At 43.6% G+C, this 23,883-nt stretch overlaps 2 protein-coding genes across 2 annotated transcripts; both read left to right on the top strand.

Annotated features, from left to right (window-relative positions):
• Positions 1-10,916: 10,916 nt before the first annotated feature.
• LOC119813032 (olfactory receptor 1361-like) lies at positions 10,917-11,840 on the top strand. The gene has a single exon (XM_038328115.1). The coding sequence runs from the start codon at positions 10,917-10,919 to the stop codon at positions 11,838-11,840; it is 924 nt and encodes a 307-aa protein (XP_038184043.1).
• Positions 11,841-22,524: 10,684 nt separating this feature from the next.
• On the top strand, positions 22,525-23,448 carry LOC119813116 (olfactory receptor 1361-like). The gene has a single exon (XM_038328248.1). The coding sequence runs from the start codon at positions 22,525-22,527 to the stop codon at positions 23,446-23,448; it is 924 nt and encodes a 307-aa protein (XP_038184176.1).
• The last annotated feature ends 435 nt before the right edge of the window (positions 23,449-23,883 follow it).

Here is a 23,883-nt window from a genome sequence, read left to right as displayed (position 1 = left end):
GCTAAGATTATACCTCCCTAAAAAACTCAGGCAGTGAGAAATGCAGGGGAAGAGAAATGCAAATGGGAACCAGTTTCTTGCTTCATTTTCTGGGGGTTCATGCCTACTTTGCTGGATCATAATAGTTTACTTTAGTGCTCTGAGTCTCCAATGCTCTTTAAAAGTTTTTGTTGTTGTTGTTTATTTTATGTGTATGGTATTTTGCCTGTATGTATGTCTGTGCATCACCTGTGTACAATGTTCAAGGAGGCCAGAAGAGGACATCAGATCCCCTGAGACTGGAGTCATGTGGGTGCTGAGAATCAAATCAGGGTTCTCTGTTAGAGCACCCAGTGCTCTTAAATCCTCAGCCTCCTCTCTATCACCCCAGTACTCTTATGGTGAACTAGGATCTCCACTTCTTACACTGCTGCCATGTGGATTCAGGGGAACTGTGGTGGCCTACAAGTGACCCAATTTCCATCTGGATTCAATTCTGACTTAGAAGTCATTAGAGTTCAAACTCTCTCACTCTAGTCTCTTTGAGAGCAATGAGAATATTCTGATTAAAGCCATGGGAAAGAACATATCATCTAGCTAAACACAAGTTGCTGAAGCCACCTGAAGGTACACAGAGTAGATAATTTGTTATAGCTGCTTGCTACTAGCAGAAGGCATGGGAGGAGATAGTGAGACTGCCTGCTCCTAGATTCAAGGACAGAATAGGGAGGTGGTTATCTGCCTATGCTGTGCCTTGCTTTGCTTTTGGCCTTTAGTCTCTCTATAAGCAGGTCCAGAAGCAAACTCGGTACTGTTTGGCATGGACCGACAGACCTCCCAACTCTGTCCTGTCTTCTTTGTTTTCTCTGTCCTCATGCCTCCTTTCATGTGCCCTAGCTGGCTCCCTGGAGTAGGCTCTGACAAGTGGTGCCAGCCTGTGGGGTCTGAATACAGAGGAGTCCGTGAATGGCCACAGTAGGAGAAGTGGGTGCCCTGGGAAAGGCAGGAGTGCGTTGAGTAACTTGGGAGTTAAACGCAGAGTGCAGTCAAGCACCTGGTGCATACAGAAAAAACAACTCAAGTACAAGTGTAAATATAAATATTGGCCAAGGAAATAGTACACAACTGTTGGTTCATCTGCTTAAAGATATTTTAAAGGCTAAGGGCAACAGCAATTTTTTGAAATGTGTAAAGGATGTATGCCCCTGGTTTCCTCCAGAAGGGACTGTGAGTCTAGAGATTTAATATAGGGTAGGAAAATGAGTGCTCTTTGTCTTGGCCTGTGTTTTGACTGTTACTATGCTGGGACCAAAGACCTGTATTTGGTTTTCGTCACAAATTAAGTAAGATACTCACCTCTGTCACCTCTGTAGGGCAAGTTCCAGGCCTAGGATATAACCCTTATCTCCCTGTGAGTTAAGATTGCCTGCAGACCTGCAATCCCAGGCATCAGAAGCAATTAGCATCCCCCTGTTAATTAACTTTTCCAGACCCTCAGTGTTTCCCTATCTCTTCCTGTCAGCTAGGGATGTCTCCAGACCTGACATTCCAGCATCCTACCCACCCCCCTGCCCTTTTTGCTATATAATGCCCCTGAGAAAAAACTAAGGTTAGCAGCTTGATCAGAATACAGAGTTGCTGTCCATTTCTCGTTGTCTCCTGCCCCTTTCAATCCTCCCCCTTCAAGGTTCATACTCCTGTTAGTGTCCCGCTGGTCGGACATTGCTATATTGCTGTTCTGTTTTATGTGTTCATATCTATGGAAAGCTTAAGCTATCTGAATCTAGAGGCTCGGTGGCACTAGGCAGATGCACTAATGATGACAAAGGGTTGCAAGTAACTGAGGAAATCAAGAAAGCTTTAAGTAGACAGAAACACGTTGTTGGAGTAGTTACAGCAGGAATCATAGCTCTTGTTGTTATGATCACAACTGCTGTGATTGATTCAGTGCCGTTCGTTGTCTTAGTCCATTCAGAATGTGGGGTTTGTTAACCAATTATCTAAGAACAGTTCTATGCTATTGGAGACATGAGATGATATAGTGGATCAAAGTGGAGCATAAGTTGAATGCTTCGTATGATGTGCTACAATTCGGGGAGATGGGTTTCAGAGACTGAACCAGAGTACAATTGAAATGTCATGCTAATTATGAATGGATTGTTGGGTGTCTGTGGTGCAAGCCCTTAATCTCAGCACTTGGGAGACAGAGGCGGGCAGATCTCTGTGACTTCGAGACAAACCTAGTCTGTAAAGTGAGTTCCATGACTATCAGGGATATGCAGATAAATCCTTCTCAAAAAAAAAAAAGAATGGATTTGTGTTACATCTTCTGTGTATAATAAAAGTGTTATTTGATGAAAAAGACTTAAAGCACACCTTAAAGGAACTTGGGGTGATTCTAATGAATCCTTATATTTGGCTAAATTTCATGAAGAGATAATGGAAATGAAAAAGACTAAATTTGATTTTAATGCAGCAAAAGAAGCTGAAGGTATTTTGGAACAGTCTAAAACAGCTGTTCCATCATGGTCAGCATTTACTTCGCACTTAGTAGCATTGCAGTTATTGGATCATGTGTTCTATTGGACATAATCTGTTTCTGTTGGACGTAATCTGTTTCCTATAGTGTCAAGCTGATCATGAACTCGCTGTAGAAAGTGGGCTTGGAAATGTGTTCTGCCTTCTGCCTTTGATCTGTATAAAAGCAAGTTCTGAAATAAACTCGGGGCTGGTTGGTATTCACCTTCAGCCCTCCTGAATCTATCCTGTGTGTCTTTCTCCATTTCTCTCACTCTGCCATTTCCTCAACCTTGCCCCCCTCCCATGGACCCCCTGCTGGTTTCTGTCAGAGTGGGCTCCAACACCTACCAGTCTAGGCATTCTTATTTCTGTCTTGACAGCAGGTGGCAAAATTCCTCCGCCACCCCTAGCATATACAGTTGTCATAGCCATCCAGACCCCAGGACCACTGTCTAGGGTTCTCTAACCAAGCTCCATCTACTGTGGCTCTAGAAGGTGCTCTAGGTTCAAATCACATATTTCTTGGGGTCTAGAGAGACATCTCCATGGTCAAGTGCACTCACTGCTCTCATGGGAAACTGGTGTTAATTCCCCAGCTCCCACATAGTGTGTGACACACATGATGACTCTTAATAACTCATAATAACCCAGATGGCAACTCCAAGTCATTCAGAATTCTAGTTCCAGGGAATCCAGTGTCCTTTTCCTACCCTATAGGGCACATGCATGCACATGGAACATATACATACCCGCTAGCAAAACACTTATACACAAAATGTAATTAATAAATTTAATAAATATTTAATGATTTCTCATATTAGCACTTTCCCCTAATTTCAAGAATGTGACTCTCCCAGAATAGTCAACACATGCAGAGCAATCACCATCTATCTCCAGAGCCCTGAGATGCTCCTTGTACAACCTTCTACCCCAGCAGTCAGGTCTCGTCACATAGAGCAGTGCCTGTAACCTTCCTAATGCTGTTATCATTTAATACAATCCCTGGTGTTGTGGTGAGCACCAGCCCTAAATTTTTTTTCTATTTCATATCCGTAATTTTGCAAGCGTAATAAATTGTAATGTAAATATCTGGTATACAGGATATCTGACACGTGACCTCCATTCTAATATTCCAGGAAAACACTCTGGTACGCTCACAGTAGGCTTTATTTCTCTGGATGCAGTGAGGAGGTGGGGAATGCTCAGCTGAGGCCCTTGCAGGGGGAGAGTGACAGATATGACACCAGGAAAACCACCAGGCAGGTCTCTCGGAGGCCACACACCACCAGCTCTCTGAGTGTAGGAAAGAGAGAACTTGGGGTTAGGGTATAGAGACCTGACACAGCACTTCCTCCTTGGTTAAAATTTCCATAGACGAAAGCTATTAAGATGCAGACTAAAGAAAAAGACACTAAGCCTGTCTTGGACTTTTTATCCCATTGTCTCTGTGAATGTGATTAAATGGCCCAACCCTAAATTTCACCATCTATAAATTCATCTTCTCAGTAATAGACAATGGGTAAATATTATGTAGGAATTGTCCTGCATGTGATATGTAGTTCAGAAAGACTATCGTGCTGGTAAATTTATCAGGGAATTTATTGTAAGATTCTACAATATTGGATGCGCCAGGCACAGAGTGAGAGTGAAGGTATGCGTACAGACATAAGGAAATGAAAAGGTCCAGAGGCACAAAGTAGATGTGATAATTTAAGTTAAGGAAAGCTGGCTAGAAAGAAGTCAATCTAAGGCATTCATAAGTAATAACAAGCCTCTGCATGTGTATTTTTTGGTAGCTAGGTGGTGGGCAAGAAAAGAAGAGCAAGCCAGGGGCCAGCCCCTCAGTCACAGAGCCAGTCAAGGAGCAAGAAGGAAAGAAATAGATACAGAATAAAGTAGTGTAGAAAGTCCAGGGTCAAAACATAGTTAAATAGAAACATGATGATAATTTAGCTAGAAAAGTTGTCTAGAAGCAAGCCAAACTACGGCCAGGCATTCATAACTAAGAATAAGTCTCTCTCCATTTATTTGGAAGCTGGATGGCGGGCCCCACAAAATAAACCAAAGCAAACAAAACAAAACAAAAACCAACTATACGTGTATATGTTTTAGTTGCTCTGGAGGACCCTGAGAGAAGGGCAGGGATGTTATCCTCACTGGAACCAAGAGTGACAATGTCTTATCAGAACATGAGGGGATTATCAGCTGTCCCTCCTGTTCCAGTGTTTGCAGCCAGACACTTATGGGAGTCAAAGGGAGGATGCTCCACCTGAGGAAGAGCTTTTTACAGACAGACAGTCAGTCAGTCAGTCAACCATACCTTGCAGCAAAGGTATTTAAGGTGAAAGACTAAACCTTATCTCCTCTAACCCTGGGGACAAGGTTAGAGGAATGTTCTGACCACCCCAATTCAGCTTTTTGCAGGTGTCCTTTCTAATAGTGCAGGACTAAATGATGGAGAGATTGAAATGGAAAATAAGAAAATTAATAGCATTAATTTTCTTATTAATTATTAATTAATATTAATTAATAGCCAGAATTAGACAATGCCAGGGGACATGCCAAAAACCAAAGCAAATCAAACAAAACAAAATCCAACAAACAAACACATAAAACCCAAGAAAAATATCAGGTTTTAAAGATCATAGTGTGTAATATCAACACTCAAAACTTAATTGCCTTTCTATATGCCAATAATGAAATTGGAAGTCAATGTTTTTTAAAGTTCACTTTAATAGTCTCATACACGAAGCTGGTCATGATGGTGATTATCAGGTCCCAATTTCCCTACCTCTGAAAGACGGTCCATGTGTCCAGAAATGAGCTCAAGCTGGACTAGAGCATTTCTGGCAGTTAGATAAAAGCCAGCATTCCTCAGGAATTTGTGAAGTCAGTTCTCAAGGGCTGAAAGGGCTAGCCGAAGGGACAGATGGTTACCCATGGTGCCCATTAGCATAATCAAAGAGCATGCTGGCTTCCAGGCTCCCTCAGAATCACAAGGACTTGATCTTGCTGGCATCCTACCCTCTCGCCTTCTCCTCTACCTAAACTCCCTCCAGCTGGGACTCCCCTCCCCCAGCTGCTCTTCCTCCTAACAACTCAGCTCTCCTCACATCCTCACTCTTGCTGCTCTGGTCTTCTCTCTGTGCTCCTTGTTCTCTGTCTGGTCATTCTCTCTTCTCTCGCAGGTAGCCCTGGCCAGGTCCATTCTGCTGCCCATGTTCAGTCTACTGCTTCCTCTGTCGGCTCTGAGCTCCTCCAGATCCTCTGTCTCTCCCTCTCTCACATCAGCAATAGAAACCTTCCTTCCCTTTCCTTCCCTTTAGCCACACCATGGAGTGCTAATGCTTGCACTTTTTTTTTTACCGTTCCTCTCTGTATAGAGTGAGATCTTTAATCCCAGTTGTTGGAAGCTTGAGACAAATGCATGGGATTTCAAGGTCATCATAATCTATATGGTGAACCCTGGTCACAAAAGAGAAAGGAAAAACAGTAAAGTGTGGATGTGGTGTCTTTATGTCATCGTCAACAAGATTTTTTTTTGAGTTACATTTTTCTCTCCCTCTGTCTCTCTTTGTGTGCACACGTGTATGTGCACACACATGTGTTTGTATATGTGCATGTGTTGCTTTGTGTGCATGTGAAGGCCAGTGGACAACTTTCAGGAGTCAGTTCTTTCCCTTGACCTTGTATGTTCTAGGGATCAAAGTCACATTTGGTGACAAGTGTCTTTATATACTGAGCATTCCCACTGGCATCACAAATCAGTTTTTTTGTTTTTTGTTTTTGGACAACTGAAAGAAGAGAAAGAAGAGTCAACCGATTAGACAGATTCATGGGACTGAAAGTTCAGAAGACTCGGTGTCCATAGGAAATTCACTACTTTTTAAACTGTGAATGGGCTTATTGTTGCCAAATTCAGCACTGTAAGATATATTTTTATAAATTGATGAGCTTAGTCTAACTATTATATGAACAGGGGAATGAGAAGAATAGTAAAGTCATTTGGAGAAGAGCCGTTGAAATACATGACAAATAAAGATTAATATTGGGCACTGTACTGATTGTAATGAAATATTTTTATAAAAGCCTTTAATAAAGTCAAGGTACCCTTTCATTTGGTATTTATTGGAAATTTTTACACTAATATTTAAGTACCTTTTGTTCATCATTCATATCATTGTTATAGAAACCATTGCAATTGGGTTTGGTAATTGATTCATACTTGATAGAGGGCTCCAGTTTTGGTTTTAGGCCATGCCCTTGATGATGACATTAATTGGTTTGTGGTCTGATTTCTAGCAATGTACTCACTAGATTTTGGTATCAAGTTCATGCTGACTTTGACTACTGTTACTTGACAAAATTTTATAATGTATTGTTATGAGGTACAAAATATTTATATACTGTGATATTATATATTATATATATTTGTAAGCACCATTTTATCAGACATGATTAAATATAAATAATTAACCAAGGATAGAGCTCTAGCAGTGTGGGCCTGTATAATAACTGACTTTCTGAGGATCCTAATTTTCGTTGCCCAGACAGAATGCAGATTGTGAACACTTCATCTGTGTCTCTAATTAGAACCTCTGAGAAATCCACCCTAGGGGAACACACACTTGGCTCCATCTTCACGGCAGCACCACCTCCAGGGATGGAGCATCAATTTATTCACTCCCAACCATCCAAGCTTGACCAGAGAGAGCCACATGCCTCATTCTAGATGTTCTCTTCTAGGAACAAAGGGCCTCCTCCCCTTCTCAGCTTCAAGTGTGAATTTCTCAAAACCCAGCCTCAACCATGGCACCAGCAGACACAGAACTTTCCTGAAGACATCTGAGAGCAACCAAGAGCACCCAGGTAAGGAGGCTGAGAAATCAGCAGAGGGCACCCCCACAGCAGGCAGACTTCATTGGACTAGAGACCATGGGATGACATATAGAGAAAGAACTTCATTCAATCCCTCTGCATCTAACCAAGTTCAAAGGAGGAAAAGTGTCTCACTCCTCCATGTCCACGCCTTGTTCCTACGTGAGGTTCTCTGCTCTAGGGACACAGTGGAAGCCGCAATGTGGGTAGAGGAAGCACAAGAACAGAATGAAGGTTAGAGGGTTAGGAGCGGTACTGCAGACTGTTAAAAAGCATGGTCAGAAGCAGAGAGAGAGAGAGAGAGAGAGAGAGAGAGAGAGAGAGAGAGAGAGAGAGAGAGAGAGAATCACAGAGACAGTGACAAGGACTCAGAGATATGTAGAGAGACAGTGACACAGAGACACACACAGAGGAGATACACACACACACACACACACACACACACACACAGAGAGAGAGAGAGAGAGAGAGATACAGAGAGAGAGAGATACAGAGAGAGAGAGAGAGATACAGAGAGAGAAAAAACAGAGATGGAGAATGTCATTGTTTTATCCTGGTCCTCATATTTGTTCTGTGCATGTCCCCTGGAGTGTGTGGTTGTATAATGAAGGTGTCTCAGACGGTGGCTGCTTGGACGCTACTGAAACCAGGCAGTGGACTGTTGACTGCTGCTGGAGTCCAGACACAAAATAGTCTTTAAGGTTCAGGGTCTCAAACACCCTGTGATACAGACATGTCTTCACATCTGGCATCTCAGACACACCCAACATTCCTATGATTCACAGAAATCACTCAGCAAAACAAATGCACATTTAGGTACATATATACACACATACATATGTGTGTTTATACATGTATGCATACATATATCCTGAAGGTTCTCTTTTTTTTCCTTTTCTTTTTTTATTAAAAATTTCTATCTCCTCCCTTTCTCCTCCCCCTTCCCTCCCCTCCCTTCCACCCATACCCCCACTCCCTCCCTCTCCAAGCCAAAGAGTCATCAGGGTTCCCTTCACTATGTTAAGTCCAAGGTCCTCCCAACTCCCCCTAAGTCCAGGAAGGTGAGCAACCAAACTGACAAGGCTCACAGTGAGCCCGTCCATGCTGTAGAGATCAAGCTCATCGCCGTTGTCCTTGGTTTCTCAGTTCTCCTCCACTGTCAGCCACATTCAGAGAGTCCGGTTTGGTCGCCTGTTCCATAAGTCCCATTCCAACTGGACTTGGTGGTCTCCCGTTAGATCAGTCCCACCGTCTCAATGGGTAAACACACCCCTCACGGTCCTGACTTCCTTGCTCATGTTCTCCCTCCTTTTGCTCCTCATCAGGACCTTGGGAGCTCAGTCCAGTGCTCCAATGTGGGGCTCTGTCATTTTCTCCATCCAACGCCAGGTGAAGGTTCTATGGTGATATGCAAGATATTCATGAGTATGGCAATAGGATCTGGACATTTCTGGCACCCTCTCCTCAGCTGCCCAAGGAACTAGCTGGGGGCGTCTTCCTGGACACCTGGGAACCCCTCTAGAGTCAAGTCTCTGCCAACCCTAGAATGACTCCCTTAATTAAGATATATAATTCCTTGTTCCCATATCCACCCTTCCTATATCCCAACTATCCTATTCCCCCAAGCTCTTCCCATCCTCCACTTCACACTTTTCTCTCCCCATCCCCCCATCCCCCATCCCCCCCACCCCCAAGTTGAAGGTTCTCTTTTTACAGTCATGACAGAAGCATTCTGTCTCATAAGGAAGCTTAAGGGGAAGTGAAATTGGAATCCAAAAGCTGGAGCTGAAGAGCCAATCAAAGAAAGGGGCATCCGTGCATGACCTACCATGATGCACTGGGTCCTGTGGAAGCTGTAAACCTAGGGCTTAAACACAAAAATGTTAGTATTATTCCCAGAAATTGACCATTTCAATATCCACCATCTCTTTTTTATATTAATTTTTTAGAATTTCATTTTACATTCCATCCACAGTTCATTCCACCTCTCCTCCCTTCCCTTTCCCCCTCAATCCTCCCCACATCTATTCTTCCCAATGGGTAAGGGCTCCCATGGGAATTCAGCAGACTCAACCACTTATAAATGCACAGTATAAGAAAGTACAGAATAACTGCAGCTTAACAAACTCAGGAGTGAGCCTTAGCTGTGGTCTCACCCCACTGGAGCAAGTTGCCTTTACATCCTATTGCATATCTTTTTCTATTTCTTTGATGGGAAACTATGTGGCTTCTAGAACATTAACGCCTACAGTCAAAGCCCACTTTTGTTGGTCCTTATGAACTACCCATCATTCCATGTCTCATCTCTCTGCTTCTACAGTCCACCGAACCTGTGATCCATTTGGAGCATATTCTAGCTTTTAAATAGTTGTGTGTGTCCATGTATGTTTAGGAGTGTAGCTGCACATGTGCCACAGCACCCATACATAGTTCTGCTTCTCATTTCAGCAAAAAAAAAAAAAAAAAAAAAAAACAAAAAAAAAAACCCAACAACAATGGAATCAAAGAAGTGCACTATGGTGTGGAGTTTTAGTTGGGTTCTGGGGATTTGAACTCAGATCTTCACACTTACATGGCTCATGCTTTACCCACTGAGCCATCTCCCCAGCCCTCATTCTAGCTCTTTGCTGCTGCTGTTGTTACGCTGGTCTACACCCATGGCAACGCTCCGGAAGTGACCTTGGACTCCCATCTCAGCGCTGTGCTAGCTCCACTCTCACAGCCGCAGTCAGCTCGCTGTCTGGACCACACGAGCATCCTGTAACCAACGCCATCAATTTCCATGTCATGTGCTGTCCCAGCAGCCAGGCCATTTCTCCTGACACTGTCTCCTCTCCTCCCCTTCCCCAGCCAGGCCTCTGATCACCCCAGGGTGACTCTCCTCCCTTCTCAGCTGTAATTTCTGGTGACTTGGTACCTACCTATTTGAGGCAGTTTGAATTTTAGGCAGGAAGATTGTATAAGCTCAGAAATTTCTGGTCAAGGCCAAAGAACAATGAGAAAATGTGTGTTTGTGTGTCTGAGTTTCAAGGTATATATGTGCCTGTTTGTGTATGTATGTGTGTGTTGTACATGGTGTGTGTGTTCATGCATTTATGTGTGTTTGTGTATGTGTAAGCATGCATGCCCATGTGTGTATATGTGTAACACAAAGAACAAGATCATCAGTTTGTTTTGAACTTTCACTGATATTGACCAGCAAATCTGATAAAGCACCTAGCTGTCCACTCCTCAGTTTCTTCATGTAGTATGTAAATTCCTAGACTTAGTTAACTATTTTATAAAATGGATACACACACACACACACACACACACACACACACACATATGGCACTTAGCAAATAAGAGAATAAAATCATAGACATTAGAATTCAATCTTTTCAAAATGGAGTAATCTTTTGCTATAAAAATACATTGTAAGAGAATTTACTAGTACCAAATTCTCAACTAATGAGTAAAATTTTCCAACTCCACCAATGTTTTTTCCAACTGTTGGTAAATGACTTCTCTATACAGGTCTCACTTTCTTCTCCAGAGACATGGGTGGTGACAATCACACAACAGTCACAGAATTCCTCCTCCTGGGATTCTCTGAAGAGTCAGAACAAGAAGACGTTGTCTTTGGAATGTTCTTGGGGATGTACATGGTCACCATCTCTGGGAACCTCCTCATCATCCTGGCCATCAGCTGTGACCCTCGTCTCCACACACCCATGTACTTCTTCTTGGCTAACCTCTCCAGTGTCGACATCTGCTTTTCCTCAGTCACCGTCCCCAAGGCTCTGGTGAACCACATGGTGGGAAGCAAGTCCATCTCTTACATGGAGTGCATGGCCCAGATGTACTTCTTGTTCATATTTGGTAACATGGATGGCTTCCTCTTGAGTGTGATGGCCTATGACCGCTATGTGGCCATTTGTCACCCACTCCACTACACCCTGATGATGAGGCCCAGATTCTGTGTCCTTCTGGTGGCCATAGCATGGGTCATCACAAATCTGAATGCTCTCTTGCACACTCTCCTCATGATTCGACTCACCTTCTGTTCCCACAATGCAGTGCCCCACTTCTACTGTGATCCCTACCTTGTCCTGAAACTCTCTTGTTCTGATACCTTTATCAATGATGTCACAGCCTTTGCTGAAGGTGGAATGATATTTATGACACCATTTGTATGCATAGTTGTTTCCTATGCCTACATCTGCTCTAAGGTCTTGAAGATGCCCTCTGCCCAGGGGATAAGGAAAGCCGTGTCCACTTGTGGTTCCCACCTCACTGTGGTCTGTCTTTTCTATGGGGCGATCCTAGGAGTTTATATGCACCCTTCTTCCTCCTACTCACTACAGGATGCAGTGGCTTCTGTCATCTTCACAGTGGTGACCCCCATGGCCAACCCCTTCATCTACAGCCTGAGGAACCGTGACATCAAAGGAGCCCTAAGGAAGATAATTCTCAGGTCCTAGAATTTGAAGTTTCTAGAGCTGAGAGGATTCCTAGATGCCATGCATTTTTTCCTTTTTTTTTTTTTTTTTTTTTTTTGGTTTTTCGAGACAGGGTTTCCCTGTAGTTTCTAGAGCCTGTCCTGGAGCTAGCTCTTGTAGACCAGGCTGGCCTCGAACTCAGAGATCCGCCTGCCTCTGCCTCCCAAGTGCTGGGATTAAAGGCGTGAGCCACCACCGCCCGGCCATTTTTTCCTTTTTATAGAGAGATCCTGACAGTTCCAGTGCTCAGCAGGATGGCTCCTGGGATTAGTGATAGATGTTTGTGTTCAGGTTTTGATTCAGAAACTGACTAATGCTCTCTGTCACACACTCTGAAATTTATCTCTTCAAAGGGATGATTCTAAGATATACATTTCACAGATAAGAGAAACTGAGAACATTTGGAAACATTGTAAACTGGGATGCGTTTAATATCTCCTGAGATACTTGCTATCACAGTGATCAGGGAATTTTAAGAGATATGATCCTCTACCCCTTTGGCCTCAAGCAGAGCTGTGGTTACCCTGGTAAATGACCCACAGGAACTTTAACTTACCCATACTAGACTACTAGAGGTTGCTCGTTATACAGTGTTCCATTCTCAGCACCTCTGGTACCTGTGGTGGTGGTGATTGTCCTTTGTCCCAGGCTGAGGTCCCTGTCTCACATGCTGCAGCTCAGAACACTACCTTTGGACTTCTCTTCCCACCTAACATTTTAGGGCTTTGTTCCTCAGCATGATTCTTAGGGATGCCTAGTGTCAGGATACCTGTGTTTGTGCACGTTCCCAAGAACTTCAGGGAACAGATTTCCTTACAGAACTAAAGTGTCTAGAGTCACGGCCATGCCTAGGGAAATGGGGACTTGAATTAATGTCATGATTGTAATTGGAACTCAGGACTTCAGAGTCCAAGTGCAAGCCTATTCTGGAATATGGGTCAGAGTGTCCAGCCCTCTTCTAGTTTATACTAAAGATCAAGTGTCCACAATGCCTCTTGTCATGTCCTTTCCTCACATCCAGATAGTTCTGCCCTCCATCTTCTGGGTCGGGGCAGTGGTCACTCTTCAGTAGCTCTCCCCCATGGCCTCTGGGTCCTCACTTCTTTCCTTCCCCGACTCTACTGGCTCCTGTGTCCTCTGTGTCCTCACCATCAGCTGCTTCCCGACTCTGCCCTGCCTCTGACTGTAGCGATCTCCATCCTGGGGAATCTCACCACATTCTGTCTCTCCTTATATGTCTCTCTCCTCCACAAGGTGCCATTTGTTCCTCCTCAGGTGTCAAATGAGTCCTTGTCACCCAACTCTCTCAGAATCACAGGAGATGGAAAATATCCTTTCTTCATGAAATAAAGCCTAATCAGTGATTTGGCATAGGATTTCCCTAGGGCCACTAAACTCTCCTCCTGGCCCCTATTGAACCCAGAGTGTAGTACCCACAGGTTCCTGGTGACTCTTGGAACAGACTCCAGTCTCCCCACGGTCTCCTCTACTCTGGTGGCAGGAATGTCTCATCCTGTGTTTGTCACTATAACATATAGTGGCCTTTGTCAAGACAATATGTTGGAAACAGATTCCTAAGCCAGATGGTTACTGTTGTGGTTTGAATAAAAATGTCCCCTTTAGGATCTTAGATTTGAACTCTTGGTTCACAGTTGATTTCACTATATGTGGGTTTATGAGGTGTGGCCTTCCTGGGGGCCGTATGCCACTTGGGGTATGTGACACTTCTTGTTTACTCTCTCTGCACCATGCTTGTCTTTGAAGATGAGTTCTCAGCTTCCCCATCCTGCAGCTGTCATGGTTCCCTGCTATGATGGACTCTTATCCCTCTGGATCCGTCGGTCAAAATAAACTCTCTCTCCTGTCAGCTGTGTGGTCATGTGTTTATCACAGCAACAGTAAAGGAACTGCTGCAGTTGCTCTCCTGGGAGATTTCCTTTTCCTCTGAAGGGCAGGAATTGTTAGAGTAGGCAAGGAGCTAAGGAACGGAGAGAGTAGGCAGATTCTCAAAGAACCAACTTCAAAAGTTAAGTCTAACTTCATAGTCATTTTGTGAAGTCCTAAAACAAAACCGAACTCTGGGCAGGCGACAGAAATTTTAAATTAAGTTCTATGTATTGGATTTATTTGGTCCAGTTTTTAAAGGGTTCAGCTTCTTTCCCTTTAAATCTTTATTTATCTTCGGTAACTTCACACATGATTGTGGTGTGTTTGGTTCATAGGCAATTTTTAAAAAGGGAAAGACAAGATTTCAGTGTGAAGCCCTCAGAATAAACAAGTGAACAGCTGGCGGCACTAAAGGGCCCCAAGGCTGGGGAAACTGTGGCAGTAATAAGATCAGCTGTTGCTGATCACTGCGCCCCCGTGTCTGCGTTCGGTGCACTGGCACCCAGTTACCGAGCATCGGGCAAGGAGCAGGAGGTTAAAATACACAGACACACACAGACAGCAAGACAGCGACATGGGCCATCCTTGAATTCCCCAAGAATGCCCCCTTTATTGTGTTCAGGGGCAGATTATATAGAGATAGCCACGCCCCAGCCAAACCCACCAGAAACCACTCTCCTGCCATCAGGAACTCCTGAAAGTCTCATGCTCAGAACAGCTGTAGGCACTCAGATCAGGGGATTACAAGAAATTTAGGATCTGGGGTCTCACTGCTCCCAACAAGCTGTGATAGTGCACATATAAGACATATAAAGCTAAGAAAAACTAAAAGGGGTAAACCTGCTGCCACACACGATTAGCTGCCTCCTATTCCCGGCACACATCCAGAGTTAGGGGCCACAGACAACAGGTTTGGTGTGACCACAAGGTAAACTATCAGTAATGGAATGCAGTTATTTCTTCACATGGTCAAGAAGGTGGAGCCTATTCCACAACCAAGGTTCAAGTTGTTAGGGGCAGAAATCATGCTAACTTAAAATTTCATGCTAAGACTCCATAAGACTACTTCTTGACTCTTTCTTAATAATAAAAAATTATTACATTTTAGGTATCTATTCTTGTGCCATTTATCTATCTCTGTGTGTCTCTCTGTCTCTCTGTGTGTCTCTTTGTCAGCATGCGTGTAGAAGTCAGAGGACAACTTGTGGGATTCAGTCCTCTCCTTCTGTGAGAAATAAATCATTCTGGTCCATTTTTCAGTATGGAGCTCATCAGGGAATTCCGCCCAGCAGGAGGCACTGGGCTCCCATCTTCCCTAGCCATCAGTTGGTGCCTGCTTGCAGAGTGCTTTCGAGTTTATCCTAGGGGTGAAGAAAATTTGCAGTTGACTTTGTGACTAAGTTCTCCTTTCTGGAAAGGGAGGGGTGCATCTCAAGCCCCAGGAGAATGGGGAGTTTGGTAGGGACTGTGCTAAGATTGTACCTCCCTGAAAATCTCAGCCAATGAGATATTCAGGAGGACAGGGAAACACAGTCAGGAACATAAGAACCAGATTCTTGCCTCATTTTCTCAGGGTTGATGCCTTCTTTCCCAGTTCATAATAGTTTATTTTATTGTTCTGAGTCTCTAGTGCTCTTTTAATTTTTTTGTTCATTTTATATTAGATGGTATTTTGCCTGTATGTCTGTGCATCATCCATGCACGATGTTCACGGAGGCCCGAAAAACATCAGACCCACTGAGACTGGAGTCAGAAACAATTGAGTGCATGTGGGTGCTGAGAACCATACTGGGATCCTCTGTTAGAACTGCTGGTGCTCTTAACCACTCAGCCACCTCTCAGGGCCCTCCAGGACTCTTATTATCAAGTGAGGACCATCACCTCTCACACTGTCACAGGGGGTTCAGTTGGATTCCTCAGGCTTGGTAGCAGGCACCTTGAACCAGAGAGCAATCTCACTGGTCCTGGTTCTTTGGTCTGGTCCCTGTCACCTGCTCTGCCTACTTGTAAGTTTACTATTTCCCTGAACTCTTTCTTCCCATTTAGGTTTCTTTGGCCTTCCTTCTTGTCTCTTTGGGTAAGTTCTCCTTGAATTTTAGGCAATTAAACCTAAGAATCAGATAGTTTTGAGTGCTCCCATGTGTTTCTTTCCCACTGGTCTTTCTTTTGTCAGTGGAATATATCCATGTTAAGGCTCTTTGAGCCTTAGAAAAAGACATTATACATTTCCATTTGGGTGTCCCAAACAGGTGGCTGAGGGGTCCTTCGGTAAACTCAAATAGTAATGGTGACTAGGGAAGGAGCAGCCCCCTTTGGTTTATCAGCCTCCACCCTTGAGTGTTTGTGGTCCATAGACCTAGAAACATACTGTTCTGGGCCATGATAGTGAGAGGCTTGTCTTGACAAACTAGTTTTAAAGATTTATTTGTCTGGCTCTGGTGGAAGATGCCTTTAATCCCTGCACTCAAAGACAGAGTTAACAGGATCTCTGTGAATACCAGGCCAGTTATGGCTACATAACTGTTTCAAAAACAGAAAACAAAAATTATTTTTATTTTGTAAGTGTGAATGTTTGACCTTGTCTCAATGCAATAAACTGGAGATCGACAGAGGAAGGCAGCAGACATCCTCTTCTGGCTTCCACATGTGCACATGTAAATACACACCCAAATACACTTATGTGTATGCAATACACAACACACACACAGATACAGACACACACAGATACACACACACACACACAACCACCACACACCATGCAGCTCACATATTATTACTTTTGACCAAAACTAAAGTTAATAATGAAGAAATACCAATAGCATGTCTAGAATGTAATCCTAAACATTACAAACCAAACAACACTCTCCCAAATTATGCATGGGACAAATGGTAGTTTACAGTAGCATTTCCAGGGATCCCAAATGATCCCCCAAAAAGCTGACATTGGTCTGAGAAGGACAGTTTCTCCTCACATATGACATGCATATGGGGCCGTTTTATTCTCAGTCCCCCACCATTGTTTCTGAAAATGCTGACAGAACCACACTTACTATAAAAATCTCTGTGTCCAGTGACTACAACGAAGGCAAGAGCAGGAACAGGCACAGTAGAGAAGGGATCATTTGAATTATTAGGTTGACTTGAGAGCCTCCACCAGCCCCGACAACATCTTTAAGATATAACCTTCCCATGCTAGACTGCACAGGAAATGAGAAAAGAAACCTGAATCTCCCTGTGCTCAGAGATGAGATCTGACCTTACTCTTCTGATGCTGTAATAAATCCTCAAGGCCAAGGGAACTTAGAGAAGAAACAGTTCGTGTTGTCTCACAGTTGCAGAGGGAGAGCCCTTAATGGCAAGGAAGGCATGGCATGGCAGCAGGAACAGGAAGCTGACTGATCACATTTTCATCCACACACAGGAAGCAGTAAAAAGAGAAAAGGAAGTGGGGTGAGACTATAAATTCTCAATGCCCACCTCCTCTTATGTACTTCCTTCAGAAGACTGTGCCTCCTAAAGGGTCCCATTAGCATAGTCAAAGAGCATGTTGCCTTCCAGGCTTCCTCAGTATCACAAGGACCTGTCACACATGTCCTTGCTGGCATCCTACCCTCTCACCTTCTTCTCTACCCTAAACTCCCTCCAGCTGGGACTCCCCTCCCCCAGCTGCTCTTCCTCCTAACAACTCAGCTCTCCTCACATCCTCACTCTTGCTGCTCTGGTCTTCTCTCTGTGCTCCTTGTTCTCTGTCACAGGTAGCCCTGGCCACATTCAGTCTCCTTTCTCTGTCTGCTCTGACCTCTTCCAGATCCTCTGTTTGTTCTTTCTCAGATCAACAATAGAAACCTTCCCTCCCTTTAGCCACACCATAAAGTGGTAAGGCTTGTAGTTCCTTTACTGTTCCCCTCTGTACAGAGTGAGATCTTTAACTCCAGCTCTTGGAAGCCTGAGACAAAAGGATGGGATTTCAAGAACATCATGCTCTATGTGGTGAGACCCTGCCACAAAAGGAGAAAAGAAAGAGAAATAATAAAAAATATGCAATGTCTTTATGTCACTTCCTACAAGACATTTTTAAAGAATTACATTGTAACCCCGCTTGCAGGTCAGCTATTCAGGGTTCCTGAAGAGGCGCTACCTGCAAGACATGGGCTGGAGAGAGAAACGAGACCAAGCAAGGTTCTATTGTCAAGGTCTCCTTTATTAGGGTGATGGTTACAGCTTATATAGCCCTTGAATGAGGAACTCGGCTTGGGGTGGGGGGTAGGGGGGTAGCAAAGGTCACCAGCTAGCAAACCTGGTGTTCCTTGTGCAAGCGGAAACATTCTTTTTGTGATTCCATTAACAAACAGTTTTCAAGATAGTTGGAATGTGGGGCAGGTTCCGTTAACAAACAGTTCTCAAGATAGTTAGGATGTGGGGCTCTCTGCAAACATTCTTAGGACAATGGTCCCTGCTATCATCTTTAGGACAATGGTCCCTGACATTACATCTCTCTCTTTCTCTCTCTGTATGTGTGTATGTGTCTCTGTGTGTGTTTGTGTGTATGTGTGTGTGCACATGTGCATTTATGTATTTGTATATGTTCCATTGTGTACATGTGAAGGCCAGAGGACAACTTTCAGGAGTCAGTTCCCTCTGTGTATGTTCTGGGATCAAACTCAGACTTGGTGACAAGTGTCTTTACCTACTGAGCAACCATGTTGGCCTTACAAGTCATTTTGTTTTTTTCTATAAGTTGAAAGAAAAAAAAAGATGAGTCAACAAATTAGAAAGAACAATGGTTGAAAGTACAGAAGACTCAGTGTCAGTAGGAAATATATTGTTTTTTAAACTGTGAATGGGTTTACTGTTGCCAAACCAAATACCTTAAAATTTCTTCCTAAAAATGCATGAGCTTAGTGTAACAGTTAAATGAACAGAGGACTGAGAAGAACAGCAAAGTCATTTGGAGAAAGTACAGTTGAAATATGTGACAGATGAAGATTAATATTGGGCTCCTTACTGACTATAATGAAATATTTTTGTGCAAAAACCTTTAATCAAATTGAGGAGCCATTTCATTTTGGATTTATAGGAATTTTTATGGTACTTAATATTTTTGGAATTTGTCAAGTGCTTTTCTATGTAATTCATATGATTGTTATAAAAGTCATGGCAATTGGGTTTGGTAATTGATTCATACTGGATAATGGGCTCCAATTTCACTTTTAGGTCTTACCAATGATGAAGACATTAATTGGTGTGTGGTCTGATTTCTAGTAACGTGTTTGCTAGATTCTGGTATCAAGTTCATGTTGCTCTTGACCTCTACTGTAACATGATAAAATTTTATATTGCATTGCTATATAATACATAATATTTATATACTGTGATATTATATATTATATATGTATATTTGTAAGCACCATGTTATCAGATATGATTAAATATAAATGATTAACCAAGGATAGAGTCCTAGAAGTGAGCACTTGTATAATAACTGATTTTCTAGGATCTTAATTTTCAGTGCCCAGACAGAATACAGACTGTGAACACTTCATCTGTGTCTCTAATTAGAACCTCTGAGAAATCCACCCTAGGGGAGCACACACTTGGCTCCATCTTCACGGCAGCACCACCTCCAGGGATGGAGCATCAATTTATTCACTCCCAGCCATTAAGCTTGACAGAGAGAGCCACATGCCTCATTCTAGATGTTCTCTGTTCTATTCTAGGGCAAAGAGCCCTTCCCTTCTGTGCTTCCAGTGTGGATTTCTCAAAACCCAGTTTCAACTATGGCACCAGCAGACACAGAACTTTCCTGAAGGCATTGATAGCAGCCAAGAGCTTCCAGGTAAGGAGGATGGGGAATCAGAAGAGGGCACCCCTACAACAAACAGACTCCCATAGACTTGAGCACATGGGATGGTATGAAGAGAAAGAACTCCATCCAATCCCTCCGCATCTGACCAAGTTCAAAGGAGGAAAAGTGTCTCACTCCTCCATGTCCATGCCTTGTTCCTACGTGAGGTTCTCTGCTCTAGGGACACAGGGGACCTGCTACGTGGATAGAGGGAGCAGAAGAACAGAATGGAGTTTGGAGGATTAGAAGCAGTACTGCAGGCTGTTACAAAGCCTGGTCAGGAGAGACAGAAAGACAGAAAGAGTGAGAGGGAGAACAGACAGACAGACAGACAGACAGACAGACAGACACAGAGACAGAGGCACTGTGACACAAACAAGAGAGACAGAGACAGGGAGAGGCAGAGATGCAGAGAGGGACAGGGAGAGACACACAAAGGGAGACAGAGACAGAGAAACAGAGACAGAGAACATGATTATTTTATCCTGGTCCTCCTATTTGTTCTGTGCCTATCCCCTGGAGTCTGTGCTTGTATAATGATCGTGTCTCAGCCTATGACCACTTGGATACTACTGAAACCGGGCAATGGAGTGTTGACTTCACTTGAGTCCAGAGACAAAGAAGTCTTTAAGGTTCACGGTCTCGAACCACCAGTGATGCCGACATTTCTGCACATGTAGTATATGAGACACACCTGACAGTCCTCTGACTCACAGAAACTAGCGTAACAGACACACATTTATGTATATAAATACATACACACATATAGATATACACCATATATAAGTACACGTGATATACACACATATATCCCTCAATACATACATACATGCATGCATACATATAGCCTGAAGGCTCTCTTTTTGCAGTTATGGCAGCGCATTCTGTCTCCATAATGAACCTTAAGGGGAAGTGGAATTAAATCCAAAAGCTGGAGTTGAAAGCCAATCAAGGAAAGGGGCATCTGTTCATGACCTAACATGATGCACTGGGGTCCTGTGGAAGCTGTACAGCTGTGGCTTAACCCATGATATGTTAGTATTATTCCCAGCATCTGACCATTCCAATGTCCACCATCTCTCAATGCACAGTGTGGGAAAATATGGAATAACTGCAGCTTAATGCTCTTAGGAATGAACCTTAGCTGTGGTCTTTCCCTGCTGGAGCAAGTTGCCTTTCCATCCCATTCAGCCTCTTTTTCTATTTCTTTGGTGGAAAACTACCTTCCTTCAGGAAAATTATCATCTACAGGCAAAAGACTCTTTTGCTGGTCCTTATGAACTATCCATTATTCTGTCTCGCATCTTTCTGTTTTCATAGTTCAATAACCTTTGACACATTGGAAGCATATCCTAGCTTTATGAATTTAATTTTGGTATGTATATGTGTGTGTGTCCATGTATGTTTAGGAGTGTAGGACACATGTGTCACAGCACCCATACCGAGTTCTGTTTCTCCCTTCACCATAACAGCTATATTGGGATAGCAGACATGCTCTATGGTGTGGAGTTTAAGGCAGGTTCTGGGGATTTGAACTCAGGTCTTCACACTTACATGGCACATATTTTACCTACTGAGCCATCTCCCCAGCCCTCATTCTAGCTCTTTGCTGCTGCTGTTGTTACGCTGGTCTACACCCATGGCAACGCTCCGGAAGTGACCTTGGACTCCCATCTCAGCGCTGTGCTAACTCCACTCTCACAGCCGCAGTCAGCTCGCTGTCTGGACCACAGGAGCATCCTGTAACCAACGCCATCAATTTCCATGTCATGTGCTGTCCCAGCAGCCAGGCCATTTCTCCTGACACTGTCTCCTCTCCTCCCCTTCCCCAGCCAGGCCTCTGATCACCCCAGGGTGACTCTCCTCCCTCCTCAGCTGTAATTGCCTTACATCCCTCCATGGGCATTGCAGTCCAGATGTTTTCCTGACCTCCTGACCATGGAGATGTCTGAGCCTGGGGATTGTCTTTGAGATGCACGTGAATCTGCATTTTATCCACCTGTAAAACATTTTATCTCCAACAGATAAACAATGCACTTAGAGTCTGTATGCCCCTCTCTTCAGAGTGCAGAAAGGAGGGGAGCACTGCACACAGGAGTCTGAGAGGCTGCTCAGGAGTGAGCTGTGGTGAAAACATCTTAGTAGCAGATAGATGGCAAAGGCCCAACCGCTAGGCAGGTCTGTCAAGCCTGTTGGTCTTCCCAATTGTGCTGAAACAGAAAAGCCACAGCAGAACCACAGGGTTTATCATACATGACAACTAGTAGTGACTTTCCATTTGATTAAAATGTAATGAAGGATAGTGAGTATAGCATCAAAATGTCTGGGGACTTGGTGCCTGCCTATGGTCCCAACTGGCTGGATGTTAAGGCAAGAGGATTATTTAAGTCCAGAAATTCCATGTAAGACAAAAGAAACTGTAAGAAAAATTGTGGGCATGTCTCTGCTACAAGATATCTATGTGTGTCTGTGTATATATGTATGTGTTGTCTGTGTTCATGCACCTAACTATGGTTGTTTTGTGTATGTATGATCATACGTGTATATGTGTAACAAAGAGAAAAAAAGACTATTAGTTTGTTTTGAATTCTCACTGGTATTGATCAGCGTTTTTTGATATAGTATCTAGCTGCCCATTTCTCAGTTTCTTCACGTGTACAGTGAAATGTTGTAGCCAATTCCTAGACTGAGTTAACTATTGTGTAAAATGCATGTATATACGGTACTAAGCAAACAACAGAATTAATAAACTCATACCCATTAGAATTCAGTCCTTTCAAAACAGATGACTCTTTCCTATAAAAATACATTGTAAGGGAATTTACTAACAGTTAATTCTCAACTAATAAGTAAAATTTTCCAACTTCATCAATGTTTTCTCCAAGTGTTGGTAAATGACTTCTCTATACAGGTCTCACTTTCTTCTCCGGAGACATGGGTGGTGACAATCACACGACAGTCACAGAATTCCTCCTCCTGGGACTCTCTGAAGAGTCAGAACAAGAAGAGCTTGTCTTTGGGCTGTTCTTGGGGATGTACATGGTCACCATCTCTGGGAACCTCCTCATCATCCTGGCCATCAGCTGTGACCCTCGTCTCCACACACCCATGTACTTCTTCTTGGCCAACCTCTCCAGTGTTGACATCTGCTTTTCCTCAGTCACCGTCCCCACGGCACTGGTGAACCACATGGTGGGAAGCAAGTCCATCTCTTACACAGAGTGTATGATGCAGATCTACTTCTTGTTCACATTCGTCACCTTGGACAATTTTCTCCTGAGTGTGATGGCCTATGACCGCTATGTGGCCATTTGTCACCCACTCCACTACACCCTGATGATGAGGCCCAGAGTCTGTGTCCTCCTGGTGGCGATATCATGGGTCATCACAAACCTGCATGCTCTCTTGCATATTCTCCTCATGATTCGACTCACCTTCTGTTCCCACAATGCAGTGCCCCACTTCTACTGTGACCCCTACCTTGTCATGAAACTCTCTTGTACTGATACCTTTATCAATCATGTGACATACTTTTCTGAGGGTGGAATGATGTTTATGACACCTTTTGTATGTATTGCTGTTTCCTATGCCTACATCTGCTCTAAGGTCTTAAAGATGCCCTCTGCCCAGGGGATAAGGAAAGCCATGTCCACTTGTGGTTCCCACCTGACTGTGGTCTGTCTTTTCTATGGGGCGATCCTAGGGATTTATTTGCACCCTTCTTCCTCCTACTCACTACAGGATGCAGTGGCCTCTGTCATCTTCACAGTGGTGACCCCCATGGCCAACCCCTTCATCTACAGCCTGAGGAACCGTGACATCAAAGGAGCCCTAAGGAAGATAATTCTCAGGTCCTAGAATTTGAAATTTCTAGAGCTGAGAGAATTCCTAGATGCCATGCATTTTTTTTCTTCTTATTGAGATCCAAACTGGTCCAGTGCTCAGCATGACCATGTCAGGGATTAGTGACAGATGTTTGTAATCATGCTTATGATTGGGATGCTGACTAATGCTCTCTGTCACACACTGAACTTTATCTCTTCAAAGGGGGTGATTCTTAGATGCTCATTTCAGAGAAAAGAGAAATTGAGAACATTTGGATGCATTCTGACTTGAGGTGTGTTTTATTATTCCTGAGATCCTGGCTGTCACAATGATCAGGGTATTTTAAGATAACCATATGGGCAGAGCTATGGTTATCCTGGTAAATGACCCACGGGAACTTTAACTCACCATAGCTAGGACAATTAGAGCTTGTTGGTTATACAGTACTCCACTCTAATAGTGTGTGGG

Source organism: Arvicola amphibius, chromosome 4 (assembly GCF_903992535.2).
Source record: "Arvicola amphibius chromosome 4, mArvAmp1.2, whole genome shotgun sequence".
Classification (NCBI taxonomy): domain Eukaryota; kingdom Metazoa; phylum Chordata; class Mammalia; order Rodentia; family Cricetidae; genus Arvicola; species Arvicola amphibius.
This window is presented reverse-complemented; position numbering and strand designations above follow the sequence as displayed.

Excerpts from the sequence above, each read along its gene's own strand:
- LOC119813032 (XM_038328115.1), top strand. The coding sequence starts at position 10,917 with ATGGGTGGTGACAATCACACAACAGTCACAGAATTCCTCCTCCTGGGA.
- LOC119813116 (XM_038328248.1), top strand. The coding sequence starts at position 22,525 with ATGGGTGGTGACAATCACACGACAGTCACAGAATTCCTCCTCCTGGGA.